General features: G+C 32.8%; 2 protein-coding genes across 4 annotated transcripts; one reads left to right on the top strand and one right to left on the bottom strand.

Annotated features, from left to right (window-relative positions):
• The first annotated feature begins 7,917 nt into the window (after window positions 1–7,917).
• LOC137828541 (nudix hydrolase 26, chloroplastic) lies at window positions 7,918–11,134 on the top strand. Its single transcript, XM_068635158.1, has 6 exons — window positions 7,918–8,265; window positions 8,352–8,402; window positions 9,001–9,093; window positions 10,281–10,375; window positions 10,628–10,742; window positions 10,844–11,134. Exons 1-6 carry the CDS (start codon window positions 8,080–8,082, stop codon window positions 10,907–10,909), a joined length of 606 nt encoding a protein of 201 aa, XP_068491259.1. The 5' UTR covers window positions 7,918–8,079; the 3' UTR covers window positions 10,910–11,134.
• Window positions 11,135–12,216: 1,082 nt separating this feature from the next.
• LOC137828577 (uncharacterized) lies at window positions 12,217–16,576 on the bottom strand. Of its 3 annotated transcripts, none has more exons than XM_068635206.1 (2): window positions 14,864–16,576; window positions 12,217–12,617 (listed from the first exon to the last, which is right to left on the bottom strand). In XM_068635206.1, exon 1 carries the CDS (start codon window positions 16,467–16,469, stop codon window positions 15,018–15,020), a length of 1,452 nt encoding a protein of 483 aa, XP_068491307.1. In that variant the 5' UTR covers window positions 16,470–16,576; the 3' UTR covers window positions 12,217–12,617; window positions 14,864–15,017. The 3 variants fall into 3 exon arrangements, with proteins under 3 accessions (XP_068491307.1, XP_068491309.1, XP_068491308.1); XM_068635208.1 differs by lacking the exon at window positions 12,217–12,617 and adding an exon at window positions 12,924–13,143; XM_068635207.1 differs by lacking the exon at window positions 12,217–12,617 and adding an exon at window positions 12,924–13,121.
• Window positions 16,577–17,541: the final 965 nt, after the last annotated feature.

Here is a 17,541-nt window from a genome sequence, read left to right as displayed (position 1 = left end):
TAAAAAATAATTTTTTTGTTTATCAATTAAACATGTTTATTTTTTTCTTAATACTGATTTGCATTTATGACTAGGAGAGAGAAACATTAATATCTGTTTTTTGACTTTTGACTAACATAGTGGGTATTACCCAACAGGTTTTTGACGGTTTTTGTCTTGATACTATAAGTGATTTGATGCATTGATTACAAAATTGGAAGGATTGATGTATGAAATGTGTCTTCAAAATATTCTTGCTCCTTTTCAAATATTTCTCTGCACACACACAGGGAATCAAATTTGCAAAAATCTTTGCTCTTAATTGCTTGATCAAATCACTACTTCCTCTCTATTATATAAACCTGTTTCTGGCTTTGTTAAATCACACTTCCCCTCTTTGCCAAAAACTGGTAAGGTAATTCTATTTTATGTGGTTTGTTACTTTGTGCCATTCATTCTGCACTAACCTTTCTTCAAGTTGGTTGTCGTCTGTTGAATACAGTGCAAACTTGAAGTTATTTCAAGATGGCATCCTCCTCACACAAGAAAAGGAAGAGCCAAGAGAAGCATAACAACACTCAAGGAGTTCTGGAAAAGTGGTTTGCAGGAGATGAAGAAGCCATAACTGTTTATATACATGAAATGAGTCGAAAACATATCAACATTCCCAAAGTTGTGGAGTTTTCCTGGCTAAGAACTGAAAATCTGACTGAATCCAGATCTTCACTGAAGCATCAAAGGTTGAAGCAGTTTCTAGAGATGATTGGGAACGTGTATTCAGATCTTGTGAAGGTCTTCTACACCAACTTAACACTGGATAGGAAAAACCTTGGGTCTTTTGTGAAAGGTATTAAGTTGAAAATTTGAAATGATGTGTGGAACTTTGTGGCTGGAATCAAGTATTATGGATTGAAGGTTGGGAAAGGAAACATAAATGGCATTTAGAGGTTCAATAAGGTCCAATACTACAAAAGTTGTGTAAGGAATCCAACTCAAGCCATCAGCTGGTTTCATGCAGGTAACCTGAATTTGACACCAAGATTAATTGCCTACATTATTGCATGGCAACTTATTCCTAGAGGCACTAACCATGCAGTTTTTCATGAGGAAGATCTAATTCTACTTTACTGTATTATGAATATGATCAAAGTTAATTGGGTATCCATTATAATGGAACACATGTTGAAATAAAAAAAGGTTAGCTGATTACAGATTTCCTTATGATATTCTTGTGTTAAAATTAATTGATCTCTTTGGTGTTGATACTACTAATGAGAGGAATGAGACTATCAAATATGGGAGTGAGATTGACAATTCCACTCTCATCAAGATGGGTTTTCACAAAGTGGAAGACAGCTGGGTGTTTCACAAGAGCAGGACTCACATGGAGGAACATGAAGGCTCAAATCTCAACAATGAAGAGGGAGATGATGTAGTGCATATGGAAGATGATACGGTGCAAGCAGCGGAACAATTTTTCTATGAAGTTCCTCACTCATCATCACACAGAATGGAATCCCCTTCTATGAGTCAAAGAATGAGATCTTAATCTATGGAACACAGAGTAGATTCACCAACAGCACCATCAATGAATGAAGATGTTGCTGCAACTGACTACAATGCTCTTGTTGCCTATCAAGCTTCAGAATACAGAGGTGAACCAATGTTTATGTTTGAAAGACAGGTTCTGCATCGTCTTGATGTTCTTTCAAATGATCAAAAAACCTATTTTGAGGCAACACAAGCCAGATTCCAGCATCTTGACCATCAAATTGAAGGAATACATGAGCAATTGGCAGAACTGTACTACAAGTAAAAGTGATATATTTTCTATGCTTATCTTATCTTATGTTGTTGAACAATTTGTATTTTTCATTCCTGGACTATTATGATTAACTATTATTTGGTTTTATATTTCTCTATGCTTCAATGTTGTTTGATGAATCCAAAGGGGGAGAAAAATAGCTCATAATGCTAGGTGGTGATGCAAACTTGATAAGCTGTTGTGATACATCTAACATTGGATCTAAATCTGTTTTGTTATATGTTCACTTTCAATTTTTGTATTTTAGAATTGGGTGCAATACAGGTGTTGATCTCTCTTCAAAGCAACAGAGCTATGGGGATTTGTCTCCATCAAACAGGGGGAGATTGTTGAAGATGGATGTGGCTCCTTCAAGTCAATGTGTTTGATGTAGCAAAGTGTGTGCCTTGCTTTGTAGTTTGTAAATTTGTTCTTGGGTAGTCTTGTATATAGGTTAAAGTGTGTTTAAGGTAGCTTTTTGCATCATGACCCACCTCTTAACCCTTATCAAGGTGATAAGATCAAGCACAATGTTTTCCAAATGTTTTTCTCATGTTTTTCCCAAAATATGCTTTACTGCACAAAAAATGAATCTATTGTTTCTCAAATGAATAGATTCTTTTTTAACTGGTGCCTTTTTTAAAAGTTTTTTATAACTTTGTTTTTTGCACCAAGTAACTTGGCTCAGATTTTTTTATGCTATCAAAACGACTGAGTTGCAATAGTTTAAAATCTCTCTCTGTCTTTTTAAAAATAAATCTATTCATTATAATTTGAATATGTTCTTTTTATAACAGCTTTTTAATCTGTTTTTTTTTTTAAATCTATTATAAATAATTTCCTATATAAAGATAGTCATATCTCACTAAAACGTGTGTTTATAAAATGTGTTTGAAACAGAGATTAAAAGTTTTAGTGAATTGAAAAGAATTTGCACAAGTTCTTGGAAGAGTTTTTTCAAAAGAAAAATGTGTGCTTATTCTTGTTAAGTCCCAAGTTTGGTGTGAGGTGATGTCACTGGTTTTGCAATCTGTTATACTGCTCTTTTCTGGATTATGCATTCTCCTTCCAGGTGTATTCAATTTCATCTTTCTACTTTTTGTAATCGTAGTTGCAAGACACTTTTTGATAGTGTTTCTTGAAGTGTTGGGTGTGCTAAAATAGTGTTTTTCAGCTAGGTATGTCATGTTCTTGTAGGGTTCAAGAACATTAGGTTGTATAATTATTTTTTAGTGGATTTCAAATTGGAAAGGGTGAGATTGGATGTAGCTCATTTGAGTGAACCAGTATAATCTTGTGGTATTCAATCTCTCTTAATCTCTGCACTCATTTATTGCTTCGTGTGTTGATCCGTCAGAAAATAAACCTGTTCAATTAAAATTGAATATGTTCTTTCTGGGTAAGTTCTTACTGTTCCTGATTTCTGGAAAACTAATCTTTATATCTTGTTGAAATCTGAGTGACTAATTTGGAGATAATTGAAGTACATTGTTTTGTAAAAATCACGTCTATCAATTGACACGGTTCATTCAAGTGTGTGGTTTGGTATTCAAAAACATCTCTTAATTCAACAATCTATTTTTCATTTATGCATATTAATGTGATACATTGCTTGTTGTTAAATACTCTAAATATCTGAAATCATATAACTGAAATGTTGTCTTGATGAAATAAGCAAAAAAAGAAATTTGTTCTTTCCAAAATAAATCAAAACTTTTACTCTATTTTGTGAAAGACCTGAATCTGTTTGGAAATTTTATAAGCTCAATTCGCCCCCCCCCCCTCCCCCCTAATTCAACAATCTGTTTTTCATTTGTGCATATTAATGTGATACATTGCTTGTTGTTAAATACTCTAAATATCTGAAAATCATATAACTGAAATGTTGTCTTGATGAAATAAGCAAAAAAAGAAATTTGTTCTTTCCAAAATAAATCAAAACTTTTACTCTATTTTGTGAAAGACCTGAATCTGTTTGGAAATTTTATAAGCTCAATTCACACCCCCTCCCCCCCCCCTTGAACGTAGACACTAATAAACCCAACAACTTCAACAACATTAAGTGGATGATGACCTAATACATAGAGTGACACATTGGTACACATGGAATACTGCACATTGGCAAAATCATTGGGGAAGCATACATGCAGAAATTCCGATCTATAATAAAATATTTCTTTGTTTCTTCCCTCCAAACCACTCCCTTCCCTTAAGAAAAAAAATCCTCAAAACCCATCCCATAACCAAATCTTATCTCCAAATCCCCAAATCTTGAAGATACCAACAAAATCTTGGACTCCATCACCAATTCCTCCAAAAACCCTCGCTTCCCCAAGTACCTCCTCCACATCGAGAATAACAAATTCAACAATGATTCTTCTCTTCACCTTTTTCTCTACCGTGTTCATCAATGGATTCTTCTTAAAGGGGAGAATGAGGGATGAACATAGGGTGAAACCTTAGATCTTGGTCATGGAAAGTGGGGGAAATTACAAGCAATATGAGTGGGGTGCATGAAATTGGGACAAAAATTCAAAAGGTTGGAGAAAAAATTGTGATTTAGCAGCTTGCACGGGTGGGAAATAAAATCTTGATGATTGTAAAAGAGATAGAGGTTAAGAAATGAAAATGGTAACAACATAAAAGGAGCACATCCAACTCCACTATATATGTGTTCCAGATTAACTGCCATGTGTATCATTATTATTTGTCACTCTGAGTGTTAGGTCATCATCTACTTAACGTCGTTGAAGTCAATTTAAAATAAAAGATCAAATTGAATTATTTTAAAAAATGTTAGGACCATTCAAAATTTTCTAAAAATCAATACGCACCAAGGTGACTTTTGGCCCTTAAAATAGGGACCAAAGAGGTAATTAAACCTATATTTTAAATTCCAATATATATTATAAGTGTTTTAGTTAATAGTTTCAATTTTGTTTATTTTATTTAATTTCCACTACATTAATAAAATACATTTATTTTATTTTATATCTTTTAAAAAAACTATTAATATATGATTTAAAATAGGATTACCTAAATGTATAAAAACATAGTTGTAAAATTTATTTAAATTGTTGTATTTCTATATTTTCACATTTGAAAAAGTGTTGTCTATGTTTCAGGATTAATATAGACAATAATTTTATAATTATTGCCTAAACATAACACATTGCTTTAGACTTTAATCAATACTTAAAAATAGTTACCTAAAACATATTATCACAATTTTATAAATGTGGCTTAAAAGAATAAGCAACATTACAAAAAATCCTTATATCAAAGTAGTTCTGAAAGTGTTTTCTATTGTCAAATTTAAAACAATGATTTTTAAAATTTTATTGTTTAAATGAAAAAAATGTTGCTTATTAATATAGCTCACGACCACCTAGATCACAACTTAGAATTTGTTGTCTAAACTTTAGGCAACGGTTTTTGTTGAATCAAGTGTGTTCAAGCTTTGAAGAATCCAAACCCTTTGAAATTTGATGGAAGACTGGATGTGCTTGCTGTTGCTGAGGTGTTTTAAAATAGGATTTGGGGTAGACTATCTGTGTAAATCCACTATTGATTGAATCCAAAGCTTAAGCATTCTTAAACCTTTTTATTGAAAGTGTTTTTCAAACTAAGTGAAAAACAACTTGTTGTTTTGTCGAAACAACCGATTGTTTTATACTTAGGTGTTTTTAGAAAGGTTGAAAACTGTTTTTGATGGTTGACTTGCTGTCAAACCAAAACAATCGATTGATTCGAGTATTCAACCGATTGTTTGTTTTGGGACCATAACAGAAAACTGTTTTGTGCTTTGACTGAGCATTAAATGATTTTATAATTGATTACGCTCTAGTTTTAAATGCTTTGACCAGTCTTTGAAAGCAATAATGAGTTTGTTCAGATTATGTAACAAACAGGAACTGAGATTTAATAAAAGAAAAACATATTTGAGTTTTTCACTGATTTTGCTTTTGAAGAGTTGAAGTTTTCTTTGAGATTGCTTTTGATCAAGAGAGTGTGGAATAGGATTTTCATCTTGTATTGATTTCAGATCTTTCTGTAACAAGTGTAATCCTTTTGTACTTTGAAGAAACTTTGTGTGTGAAGCTGAGAAATGTTGTGTGCTCTTGAGGTTGTCAAGATCAACATTCTTAGTGGTGTTTGTGCTGAGCCAAAGGAAGTGTGTGTCTTGAGGGGATCAATGTCACTTCTTTGGTGGTGGTGTAAGTAATCTAGGGTTGATTGCTTAGTGGATTCCCCAGTGGTTTCTAGAAAGACTGGATGTAGCTCTTGGTTTAAGAGTGAACCAATATAAACCTCTGTGTGCATTCTCTTTATCCCTTGAACTCTTTAATTTCAGTTTATATCTGTGAACTGGTATAAACAACCGATTGTGGTGCTATGCTAATTTGCTTTGTGTTTTTGACAAACTGAAATCTGAATCAAGTTTTCTCGAAGTAATTTCATTCTAGACTTAAAAGTTTGCAAAAACCCTCTTTAAACCATTCACTCCTCTAGTTTAAAGCCATACATTCTAACAATTTTTATTGTTTAGGTCACACTTTTTTATTATTGTCTAAAACATTTTTTTTGTGAAGTTTTTATTATGTATATTTTTAGTTATACTTGTATGTTTATTCTGTATTTTGAATTCCAAACAATTTTTTTTTTCTTATTGTTAATACGAATTATTTGTGTTAACATCTATTGATATTTATGTCAACCAATAATATTACTTATAAGTTGGATATTTAAATTTAAACTCATGGGTTACCGTTAAAATTCCAGTTTTGCATGTGGCTAGAAACTTGCCATTTTAAACAATTTTATTTGGACATTTGTTTTTTTTAGTCAATTTGCATAATTTGCGCGCTAAACTAGTTTAACTCTCAAAGATCATATATACTTATTGTACTTGTAACTAACTCAATTATACATAAAAATTTCTTTAAAATTTAAATTAAATTATTAAATGCATTTTAATAAAGTCATTCATCATCTTAGATTTAAAATTTTCGTCATTCATGAATGATTTTGCTATATTTTTATATTAAAATTATTAAATATAAAAATCAAACGAGAGGTAACATTTCATTTAACAAAATTTGAGAGAATCTAATTCAAAAAGGACAAATAAATATTTGAAAGAATCATCTTAGAAACCTAACATTATTAATGAGAAAATTTAATGTTGTTTATATATTATTGTATAATTTAACACATTATTTTAAATTATATACATTATTTTAAATTATATTTTTTATTTGAACTATGGTAGGATATAATAATTTTTTTTATAATTACTATTTTTCCATTGATTTACTTATTATGACGTTTGAAATAGAACCATCATAATAAGTTGTCATTAAATATATTTTTTACACCAGTGATGGTAGGATTTAAATTTGGACTTTTTAAAATCTGAAATTTATTTAGCAACTATATTGTACATAATCGAAATCATATTTAGTTAACAACAATCTTAAAAAATTTCGTTGAATCTAAATCGACAAATAAATAAATGATTAAAATATTTTTTAAAATATACTTAAGAGTCATGTTAATCTAGACCCACCTAAACAATAATCTAACTTTCCATTTTAAAATAGGTTAATACCACCTAGGTAAAATTTACATTTTGACATCATTAAATATTTCAACTAGTAAAAGTTAATTTAGTGTTAAATAATTTTTTGTATGTACCCCACTTCGACTAAGATATAAGAAAGAGTAACTGAACAAGATAGAGACAAAGACACATTTCCCGTTCGTAAAAAAAAAATAATTAAATTTTAGTTGCATGTATAACACTCATTTAAATAAATATTAATTGTGACATTTAGATAATTGAAAAAAGTGAATAAAAAATGCCTTAAACTCATACTCTTCACATAACATCTAAATAATAAACAAGACATGTCTATGTTATATTAAGTGAGTCTACTTTATTTGGTTAGAAAGGATGTGAGTTTAAAAAATATTTTACATGTATTCAATTTATACGTATATAAAAAATACATATATAATGACATAGTAAAAAATACATGTCTACGGATAATACGATGGTGGTGAGAGATGGAGAGAGAAGAAGTGTGAGTGAATGAAAAGGTGAGGAGAGAAAGAAAGGGGTGACCAAAATTAGAAAGGGGTGAGGATTAAGGACTTCCTAATTTAAAAGAAAAGGAAGCAGTGAACTAAGAAAAGAGGGAGTGAGAATAAGAAGCGACTCCATGAAGTGGGCTTAATGGCCCATTATAAAGCTATTATTTCGGCACTGTTGCTTCTCCTTTTGTTCACTCCTAATGGCTGTGTGCCGATTCGCTTATTGTTCCTCTGCATCATCTTCTTCCACCATTGTTCGTTTCCCGAAATACCCTTCACAACACGTTAAATCCTCTTTGCTGCCATTCTCATTCGCAACCATGGAAGCTCCTCCAGAAGGTTATCGCAGGAACGTTGGTATCTGTCTCATGAACTCTCACAAAAAGGTTCGTTCCTTCTTTCCTTCTAAATCCCTCTCTGCTTTTGGTTTCCGCCTTTTATTCATCAAAGCTTAATAATTCGTGTTTTTCAGATTTTCGCGGCTTCGAGGCTCGACATTCCCAATGCTTGGCAAATGCCTCAGGTGTATATCTTTCGATTCTTCTTTGCAGTTATCTGTCTCTATGAATTCAACTCAAAACTAAAAATAAATTCAAGGTAAATTGCATGTTCGTTGTGAGCTACTCGGTAATTTTTTAATAGCTTCCTAATTATTATTTATTAGTTGGATCCTAATCAGTTTTTTTTTATTAAGTCTCGAGAATTTTGAAAACTATTATAAAAATGTTGTTTTTCTGCGGATTAAGCTGCCGAAAACTAATAGCAGGGACCTATTTTTTAAGTTCAAGGACTTTATTTATTGTTGTTTAAAGATCTATTTTAAACATTCTCAAATAGTTTAGGGAGTAATGGAGTGATAACCTGAATTCTCTAAAAATGTATCATTATCTTTCTATGAGAACTCGAAAGAAAGCAAAAATCCTAGAGAAGTGTTTAACAGTAGCAGAATGTTGATCAAGCGTTGGAATTGTGAAATAATTTATTGATGGTAACTAAATGAACAAACAAACAAATAAAGAAATCCGAAGTGTTCGTGATTTTACTTGTATTTCAGCGTGTTATTTGTTGCAAGGAATAATGAATTGGAAGTTTGTAATCTTCTGAATTGTGGTATCTTTTAGGGTGGTATTGATGAAGGTGAGGATCCAAGAAATGCAGCTATCAGGGAATTAAGAGAAGAGACAGGAGTTAATTCGGCAGAAGTGATCACAGAGGTGCAAATTATACATTTCTTTACTTTCTAACGCCCTACAAATTACATGCTTGGTGGTAGAGAAATAAACAGCTTACCTGCTTCAGTCTAGCCTAATAATCATAATTTAAAACAATTTACCTTAAATTTTTATTGAATCTGGAGTTCACAGACATATCGAGATATCTAAGGATCCATTTGGTTTTAGAAAACGTTTTTTTGTTTTCACTTTGTTTCCCGTATTCTTATGCTACAAGGAAAAAATGAAAACCGAAAGCAAGAAATAGTTGTCCCCCTATTTCTTATATAAACTTTTGTAAATAGGAAAAGTAAAACCAAGAAAAATAGGAGACATTTCCTCTATCTTGTGTAGACAGGCTTTTATAGTTTTATTACCTTTTCCTGCTTATCAATATGAAAACTACGAAATCATTTTGACAGAACAGAGGCCAACTCAATGTCACAGCTTAAATTAGGCCTGTGAATGGTTTATATCTATAGCATGCTCCTTCATATGACAACCCGCTCAGTTTTTCTGCCAAAATACAGTAAGTTAGAAGCACAGGACGACAAGGATCATACCCCAACTACTAGATTGTAGATGATAAGAAGATTTCATTTCAAGGATCATACTGTTTGTCTGCTTACGAAAAACATCAAATTGGTCCTTTTGTGAAGATTAATACCATCAATTATGTTCTCCATGACCAATTTAGTTGCAGAATTGGATGTCGTATGTATCTTTGGAGTACTGATTAGATGTATCTGCAAATTGTGATGTTTCACATCTTTTGGTGGACCAAAATAGATAATATTCCAAAAACTTCATTGTTGGTGGAGGCCTATGAATGGTTTATATTTCCAATTACTATAGAAAATGCTTCAGAAGAAAGGTGCCTGCAGCTAGTAAAAATGTCTTTATAAAATTATAAAATCTTTGTGCGCGATCCTTTTTTAAAATTAAGTTGTAGTGTCAATCCTCATTAGGCCTTTTTGAGCTGTGTTGAAGAAAATAATCAGCCCCCTTTCAATGCTTCTGATTAAGCTAGAGTTACAATGTTACATCTAATCATAGTAATCTAATGATCTATGAATGTCAGTTAATCCACTCACTAATATTGGTTTTCATCTAGCACGAAACTCTGATAAAGCAACTTTTCTTTTTCCTTGCTGTAATGATAAATGTTCATCCTGGTGTTTATGTTGTAGGTACCATATTGGTTAACTTATGACTTCCCACCAAAAGTGAGGGAGAAATTAAATATTCAGTGGGGATCTGATTGGAAGGGTCAGGCACAGAAATGGTAAACATTTGGATATGCTCAGTCTGGATAGAGTAAAACCATAAGAACAGTACACAACCAGATTATATAATGTTTTTCACAGGTTTTTTTTAACCTTACTATGATAAGGCTACAGGGTTATGCCTATATGCATGTGTAGTTGTGTATGTGACTATGGGTGAGCGCAGGGTGAAAAGCGTCGGAATTGGAAGGCATTGTAGAAGGATGTTTTGTTTGCTAAGTAGTGTTTTTTGGCACTTTTGATTTACACAGGTTTCTTTTAAAGTTCACTGGGCAAGATCAAGAAATCAATCTTTTGGGTGATGGTACTGAGAAAGCTGAATTTGGGGAATGGTCATGGGTATCGCCTGAACAAATAGTTGATCTTGTAAGTATACGTGATGGTGACAACTTTTTTGTACTTGTCCAAGGACAATTAAGGCGGGAAACTGTAGACAATATATGACTTGGTTTATCTTCTCTGTGCAGTCAGTGGATTTCAAAAAGCCTGTCTACAAGAAAGTCCTTGCAGAGTTTGCTCCATATTTCCAATAATCTTATCTCTGGCTGAAATTGTTATGGCTTCCCTATGACAGGTGCTTTTGCTGATTCTGAGGCTGTTTTTAGGAAGAATGCATTCCAAATAACTACCAAGACATGCGAAGAGGGTTATTTATTGTATGTCCGAGTGAAATATATATTATGATGAAAATTGTCATGCCAGGAATTGTATCTTTCCACTTATTTTTTCATGAAGAAAACGTATTTTATCGTGTGAAATGAGTTTTGTCCTTTTGTGAACGCAGTAATAAGATTTTTGTTAAAAAGAAACTTCATTATTTTGTACAACGTTACAGATGTCTTGGAAGAAATTTATTTGAGGGTTGGTGAACAATTTTCATGCGTTTTCAAAATTGCTGTCCCCTCGCATCAATAAAAGCAGGTTCTGGAATTTGGCTCTAACTATAGAGATCTCAGCTTTGCGTGGCTCCACGAAATTGATTAAAGTCGTTGAAAGATTAGTGATATGAATTGACTCTAGCTTTTACGGAAACAACATACACTGTCTTTAATTTCAAGAATCATTAACTACTAAACATGAAATTTGGGCGTGGAAAACAATTTTTTTGTAGAAATATAGTAAATGAATAATAAATATATTTTACAATTTGATAAATTTAGAAACAATAACTTAATTATTATACCAATCAATCTGAAATGTGGTAACATGCACTAATATTTTGACAAATCTTTTTAATTGCACCAAGAAGGTTAAACAAGCAACAAATAGCTTCAATAAAAAAACTAGAAAATATTAGTAAAATTATTTTCCATGATCTGTTTTAAACTGAATTCTAAGACAAGATTATTAATTTTGCTCCGGTGACAAGTTTTCGAATATCAGATCTATTGGAGTTACTAAATATTCTGACCCATTGCATCAGTCAATGCTAGTTCTTTAATTTGTCACTGTGCATTTGAGATCTAACCTCTACCTCGCTCTACAAAATGATTTTTTACATCTGAAGTTAACCACATTTATTGAATTTTATTGAATGGTGTTCCAATGATTTGTTACATCTGAAGTTAACAACATTTATTGAATGGTGTTACATGGGAAACAAGGCTGAAGTTCAAAATTTTCTGCACCCCAAACTGTTTTGGCAGACTTATCCAATATGAATTGCAAAATAAACTTATGAATAAATATATTCAAGTTGTAACAGATGAATTTTCAAATCAAAAACTCTATGTGAAGGATGGAAAAGTTTTCAGAAGTCAACTAGACCGTAAGCCAAATGTTAAGCAACAGCAAGTCACAAGCTCCCAGGAAGATAACACATTTTAGACTGAAGTCCAGATTGTCACAAATGCTAGACAATAAAATGAGATCATGCTTTATACGAGCATGCATGCATCGCTAACTGGTCCTGTACTTACCTACCAAGTTATGGTAATAAATGGATATAACATGTAGAGCTTATCAATAAATAAGGTATGAGCACTTCCTATTTGAACTTTCAGTTCAAAACGAAGTTAATACCAAAGGGTATTTCTATAATAGCGTATTAAGAAAGATAAAAATATATCACTTATATCCTTGGTAATGGCTTCACAGCATTAGCTAAAAAGAGAAAAAAAAAAAAAAACACAAGTGATCAAATCAGAGCTGTTCCGGAAATTGATTTTCACCAAGTGCTTTTCTCCATATTCTTAACAGTTGGAGTAAGAAACTGAACCTTGCTTGGGTTTTCAGGAAAAGCTGAAACATAGTGATGCTTGTTAGAATGATAATCCAGATTCATTTACCTAATTAACACATGTTGGAACCTTAGTAAACTATAATTAGTTATGACTTATGAGTCTAGAAATAGTTGTTAATTCAGTAGTTGATTAGCTCCTGCACATAATCTAGTATGGATAAGATTGAACTTATGTAATATATTCCTGGGTGAAAAATTATTCTTTCATGGTTAAAAACATTTCAAACTTTATATGCACATATTTTGACTTATGATGTTTCAGTGATTCATTCTTTGAGAGTGAATGCAAGTACGAGGAATTCAGCTGACAGGATAAAAAAATACTAGAACACAATAAAAAAATACTAGAACACAATTGTTTGGGATATCTGGGGCACCAGACATCAATCAAAACTTTGGAAGTTTACAACAAGAGCATACAAGATAATCAGATGTTCAATCTTGACTAGAAACCATAGCTCAACAATGCGCCTTAATGTCCTGTACCAGAAAACCAGCCGGTCCTATACAACATGATGTTGGTCACTGTGCAACAACGGCAACATGGAACATTCCAAAATAAAATAATAAGATCCCAAATAAAACCTTGGAGGCTACTGTTCCAAGTTTTCGATTTAATCAATATTAGCAGAGATATTTTAATTCAATTAAAGTGATTACAGGCAAAAGTCACAACTGCAAAATTAGTTTAAAGTGCAACATTTCTAATCCCAAAGTAATGTTGCTCCGTTTAGACGACAAAAGAGGAACCAGTGCAGTTCTAGAGTGAATTTAGAAAAGCAGATACAATACACAGGTCCATCCATCAAATTCAACCCTTGAAACCTGAGAATGATAGACAATGATTCATGTCCGGTGCTGTGGTTGGACTGAGTGGAAACAGGCAGCTGGATAACCAAGTCACTTTTGTGAGTCTTGAATTTTTTAGAGATAGACTTGGTCTATCTAACTTTTAGTTTTCCTAGTGAATTTGGCTTTTCCCCATACTATTATGTATATTTGTTCTGTTATATCTTTAAATGGATTTCTTGGTGTGCTCCAAATGATTGATACAGACTGAGGAAGGTGCTGACCTAGTTAGGATATCAATCTTGTATAGTGATGCTTTGCACACCCTTTTTTTAGAGAAAAAAAAGTCACATTTATCCAAAACATTTCATGGTATTATTAATTAATTAGGAAGGTTACATCATAGATAAACAGATATCAGACAATAAAAATTGAGGCACTTATTTGATGTTGTAAATTTCTTAAAGAAGAAAGTATTGAATGATTTTCATTCCTTATTAAAATAAATACTTTGTTTTCCAAGTAAATTCTCCACTTTTTACTTCTTATCATGTGTTGTGATGAAGGTGCTTATCAGGTACACATAAAACAACATGTTTCTAAGTTTAGATATTCACGATCAATACTACAAAATGATGAGGAAATTAATGATGATGTCACACATAGGAAACAAGCAAGATGGCTAAAATGGAGAAATAGATCATGAGTTATTTGTGACTTCAAAATATCTACCAAACTCAAAGGCAAACTTTATCATACTGCCGTACATTTGACTATAACTTATGGTAGTGAATGTGTTAGACTTTAAAGGTATAACAAGAGAAAAGTGTGAGATTGATTGAAATGAGAATTTTAAGATGAATGTGTGTGACCACACAAGAAAAGGCAAGTTACAAACTGAATGTATACAAGGGGAGGTTGTGTAACACGAATTGAGGAAACAATAATAGAAAATTGATTAGGTGGTTTGGACTTGTAAAAGGAAAGCTTCAAAATGCACCAATGAGAGAAGTAGATTGTATACTTTTTAGTACTATGAAAATGACAAGGAGATCAAGAAGGACACTGGAAGAAGTTGTCAAGAGAGCTTTGTTATTTAACTGACCTGAACAGTGCCATATGATCTATGTAGCCGACATGATCTAGTGAGAAAAGGTTTTGTTGTAAAAGAGAATTTTATATATCACTCAATCATAATTTTATATATCACTAACATTACAATTCGGTAAATCAGAATTTGCACAAGGAAGGACTTATATTTTTCTTTCAAGTTAATCAAAAGAGAAAGCATAAATGATGCTATTTATGTGGTCAAAACCCCTACTAAACAGCCAGATATTGTTCCAAATTGATGGAGATTTCCCCAGAGAAAAACAGTCTTGTGTTCCTCCAGAAATACACATCCCTTTAGCAAAAATTCTCAAAAAGAAAAAGAATTAATTATTGAAGGCATTACCTTCCACTGATTAGTTTGCTGAGCCTTGATCAATTCCCTAGAAGTCAACAATATGTCCACTTACAATCGCAATCTCCTTGATAATGAATGACAACACAAGTCAGATTTGAAGTATAGCAGCTGTGGAGAAACAGAACCAGAAGCTTCATAGTCCTTATTGCCCTAGAATGTTTTGTATGTGATCCGCAACAATGTCGGCCACAATCTCAGGCGAGAACCGTCTTATCATGTCCTCCCTTGCCTTCCTGCCTATGGCTGTAGCCTCAGTGAGATTATTCATCACCTGCCTCATAAGAACCTTAAGTTTATCCTCAGAAGGTTCAGCCCAAAGGTGTCCCTTGAATGGACCTTCTGTTACTTCACTCATTCTATCCACATGCAGTGGATAGCTATTATCGTCTGTCAAATACTCAGTTGGTCCAGACCAATTTGTTACAATCACAGGCAATGCCATTGACATGGCCTCCACCACTGGTCTCCCCCATCCTTCCCCTCGGGAAGGAAGAACAAAAGCATTAGCTGCCCTGTAAACTCTAGGCAAGTCACTCAATGGTATGTGAGTATCAATAACATAGACTGGAGCCCAACCACTTCCTGGTTCTACCATACCCGAACTGTCCACAAAATCCAATATCTTGTTACCAAAATTATTGTCAGTATGATAAGGATTTGTTAACAAGTACAAAGCAACCCCATCCTCATTTGAGAATTCCTTCAAGTATGATTTTAACAACACATCCCACCCTTTCCTATACTCCCATTTGAAGATACTTAAAAACACAAAACTCTTCCTCACACGGGAACCTAAGACAAGTTTTGCTCTAGAAGAAAGATGCATTGGCTTGTACCTTACGGGATCAAAGAACTTCACATCAACAGGTTGAACAATCTTCACAACCTTGGAAGGATCAACCCCGCTTTTCACAAATGTAGAGATATGGAACTCTGTAGGAACCCAAACATAGTCCATTGTATTACAGCGCTGCACATGATCATCATTCACTCTATCAGTCTCAAACATGGTCCTGCCAATGACAGACTTGAAATCATTGTAAAAAGATGGAGGGCATGGGATGGTTTCAAACAGTGGAGGGAACCAGGCACCAGGCTCACTATGGCAAATAACAATTGTCTCGTTCATTCTACACCGAGCTTGGTACAACTCACGTGCCAAGTTCTTCATATGAAGTGGCAAACCCTGCCAAAACGCCAAAGATTCTAGATCACCATGGTGGTCAATCGCCAACCTTAAAGATTGCATTTTTCTGTGACCATGAAGGGCCAAAATATAGGACCAACCTTCCGAGCTATACCCACCACCTGAAAGAAAGGGGGCCATCCATAGCACACAATGATCGGAGGGCACAGAAACTGGTTTTGAGGGTAAAAAGAGAGACCCAATTGCATGTACAATCGATGGTGATGTGAGGGAGTATTTCAAGTGGTGAACTTTGTAATAGTTTGTTGTTGTGAATCCCCAATAGATTGACGTAAGGAGAACCAATAAAGAGAGTGAGTGAAATGTAAATTTTCTGAATTTTGATGTGAAAGGACGGGACTTGGGATTGGGAAGAACATGTTCATGGTTTGATTCAGAGGAATTCATGACAACATATATGGCTACAGGAATCACACTATCACTATAGAGAGAGAATAAGAATGCAAATCCTCAGATTCGAAAATGAAGCTAGTTTTCTGACATGTTCTTATCTAAAAATTCAGTTTTGTAGAAACTTCCTTTTACAAACTTAATTTTAACTCAAGCTTTCACTGTCTCAGCTCCACAATTTATTTTACTTTAGTTTTCATTGTTTTTTATTTTACTTTTTAGAAGCTTTCTGGTTTCAAGTGAAAATGAGTGGGACGATTATTTTTATTTTTTATTTTGCAAATTTTCACTTTAATATTTAATTTTGTAAAAAACGTTATATTTTTTTAGTATTTTAATGAAAAAATATGATTAAACATAAATTAGAAAATCCTTGCAAAGTTAAGAAGTAACTATTTTACATAGTCAAAATATATCAATTTTTGTTTGGCAACCAGAGAATTTGTTTCGCGTCTCTTCTGTCACTGATTATTAAAAGTGGAAGTAGAACAGGTCGGATGAACTCGTGAATGCTATACGAGTTAAAATTAATAACTCGTTATAGGGATGATAAACCGCTTACTCACCATTTTATTTAAAAATAAACTTTATTTATTTATTTATTTTTAATCTTTTTATTTAATTGTAGTTGTTGATATCACTTTCTGGACAATAAAAATGTAAGAAAAAATAATAAAATTGAATCAAATTTTAATATTCTAATAAAAGAAGGCTTAATGCTTGATAAAATAAAATGAATATAAACAATACTTCAATCAATAAAATAATGTATAAATAAATTAATGTAAATAAAGTTCTATATAAAATATGAGCAGTGATATATGAACAACAAACAGGTGGGCTGCGCTTATATACAACCTGCTTAGGTGGCAAATTTGATGACATGGCAAGGGCAATTTTGTCTTTTTGTTAAAAAAATAAAAATCAGTGTTTTTTCGAAAGCTTCTTTTCGTCATTTATCGAGCGGTGCTGTTGGGTATATGCGTTTTTCCGAAAGCTTCTTTTCCTCATTTATCGAGCAGTGCTGGGTTTAGGGAGATTCTTGTGCCTTCAATTCGGTGGGAGATTG

This window comes from Phaseolus vulgaris, chromosome 7, assembly GCF_000499845.2.
Source record: "Phaseolus vulgaris cultivar G19833 chromosome 7, P. vulgaris v2.0, whole genome shotgun sequence".
In the NCBI taxonomy this organism is placed as follows: Eukaryota; Viridiplantae; Streptophyta; class Magnoliopsida; order Fabales; family Fabaceae; genus Phaseolus; species Phaseolus vulgaris.
The sequence above is the reverse complement of the archived record's forward strand: the minus strand, read 5'-3'. Positions and strand labels throughout refer to the sequence as shown.

What these genes read in the sequence shown, in the direction of transcription:
- LOC137828577 (XM_068635206.1), bottom strand. Translation starts at nt 16,469, where the DNA reads ATGAATTCCTCTGAATCAAACCATGAACATGTTCTTCCCAATCCCAAG.
- LOC137828541 (XM_068635158.1), top strand. Translation starts at nt 8,080, where the DNA reads ATGGCTGTGTGCCGATTCGCTTATTGTTCCTCTGCATCATCTTCTTCC. An exon ending in ATGCTTGGCAAATGCCTCAG is followed by an intron (nt 8,403 to 9,000) that starts GTGTATATCTTT and finishes GGTATCTTTTAG; the next exon opens with GGTGGTATTGATGAAGGTGA. An exon ending in CGGCAGAAGTGATCACAGAG is followed by an intron (nt 9,094 to 10,280) that starts GTGCAAATTATA and finishes TTTATGTTGTAG; the next exon opens with GTACCATATTGGTTAACTTA.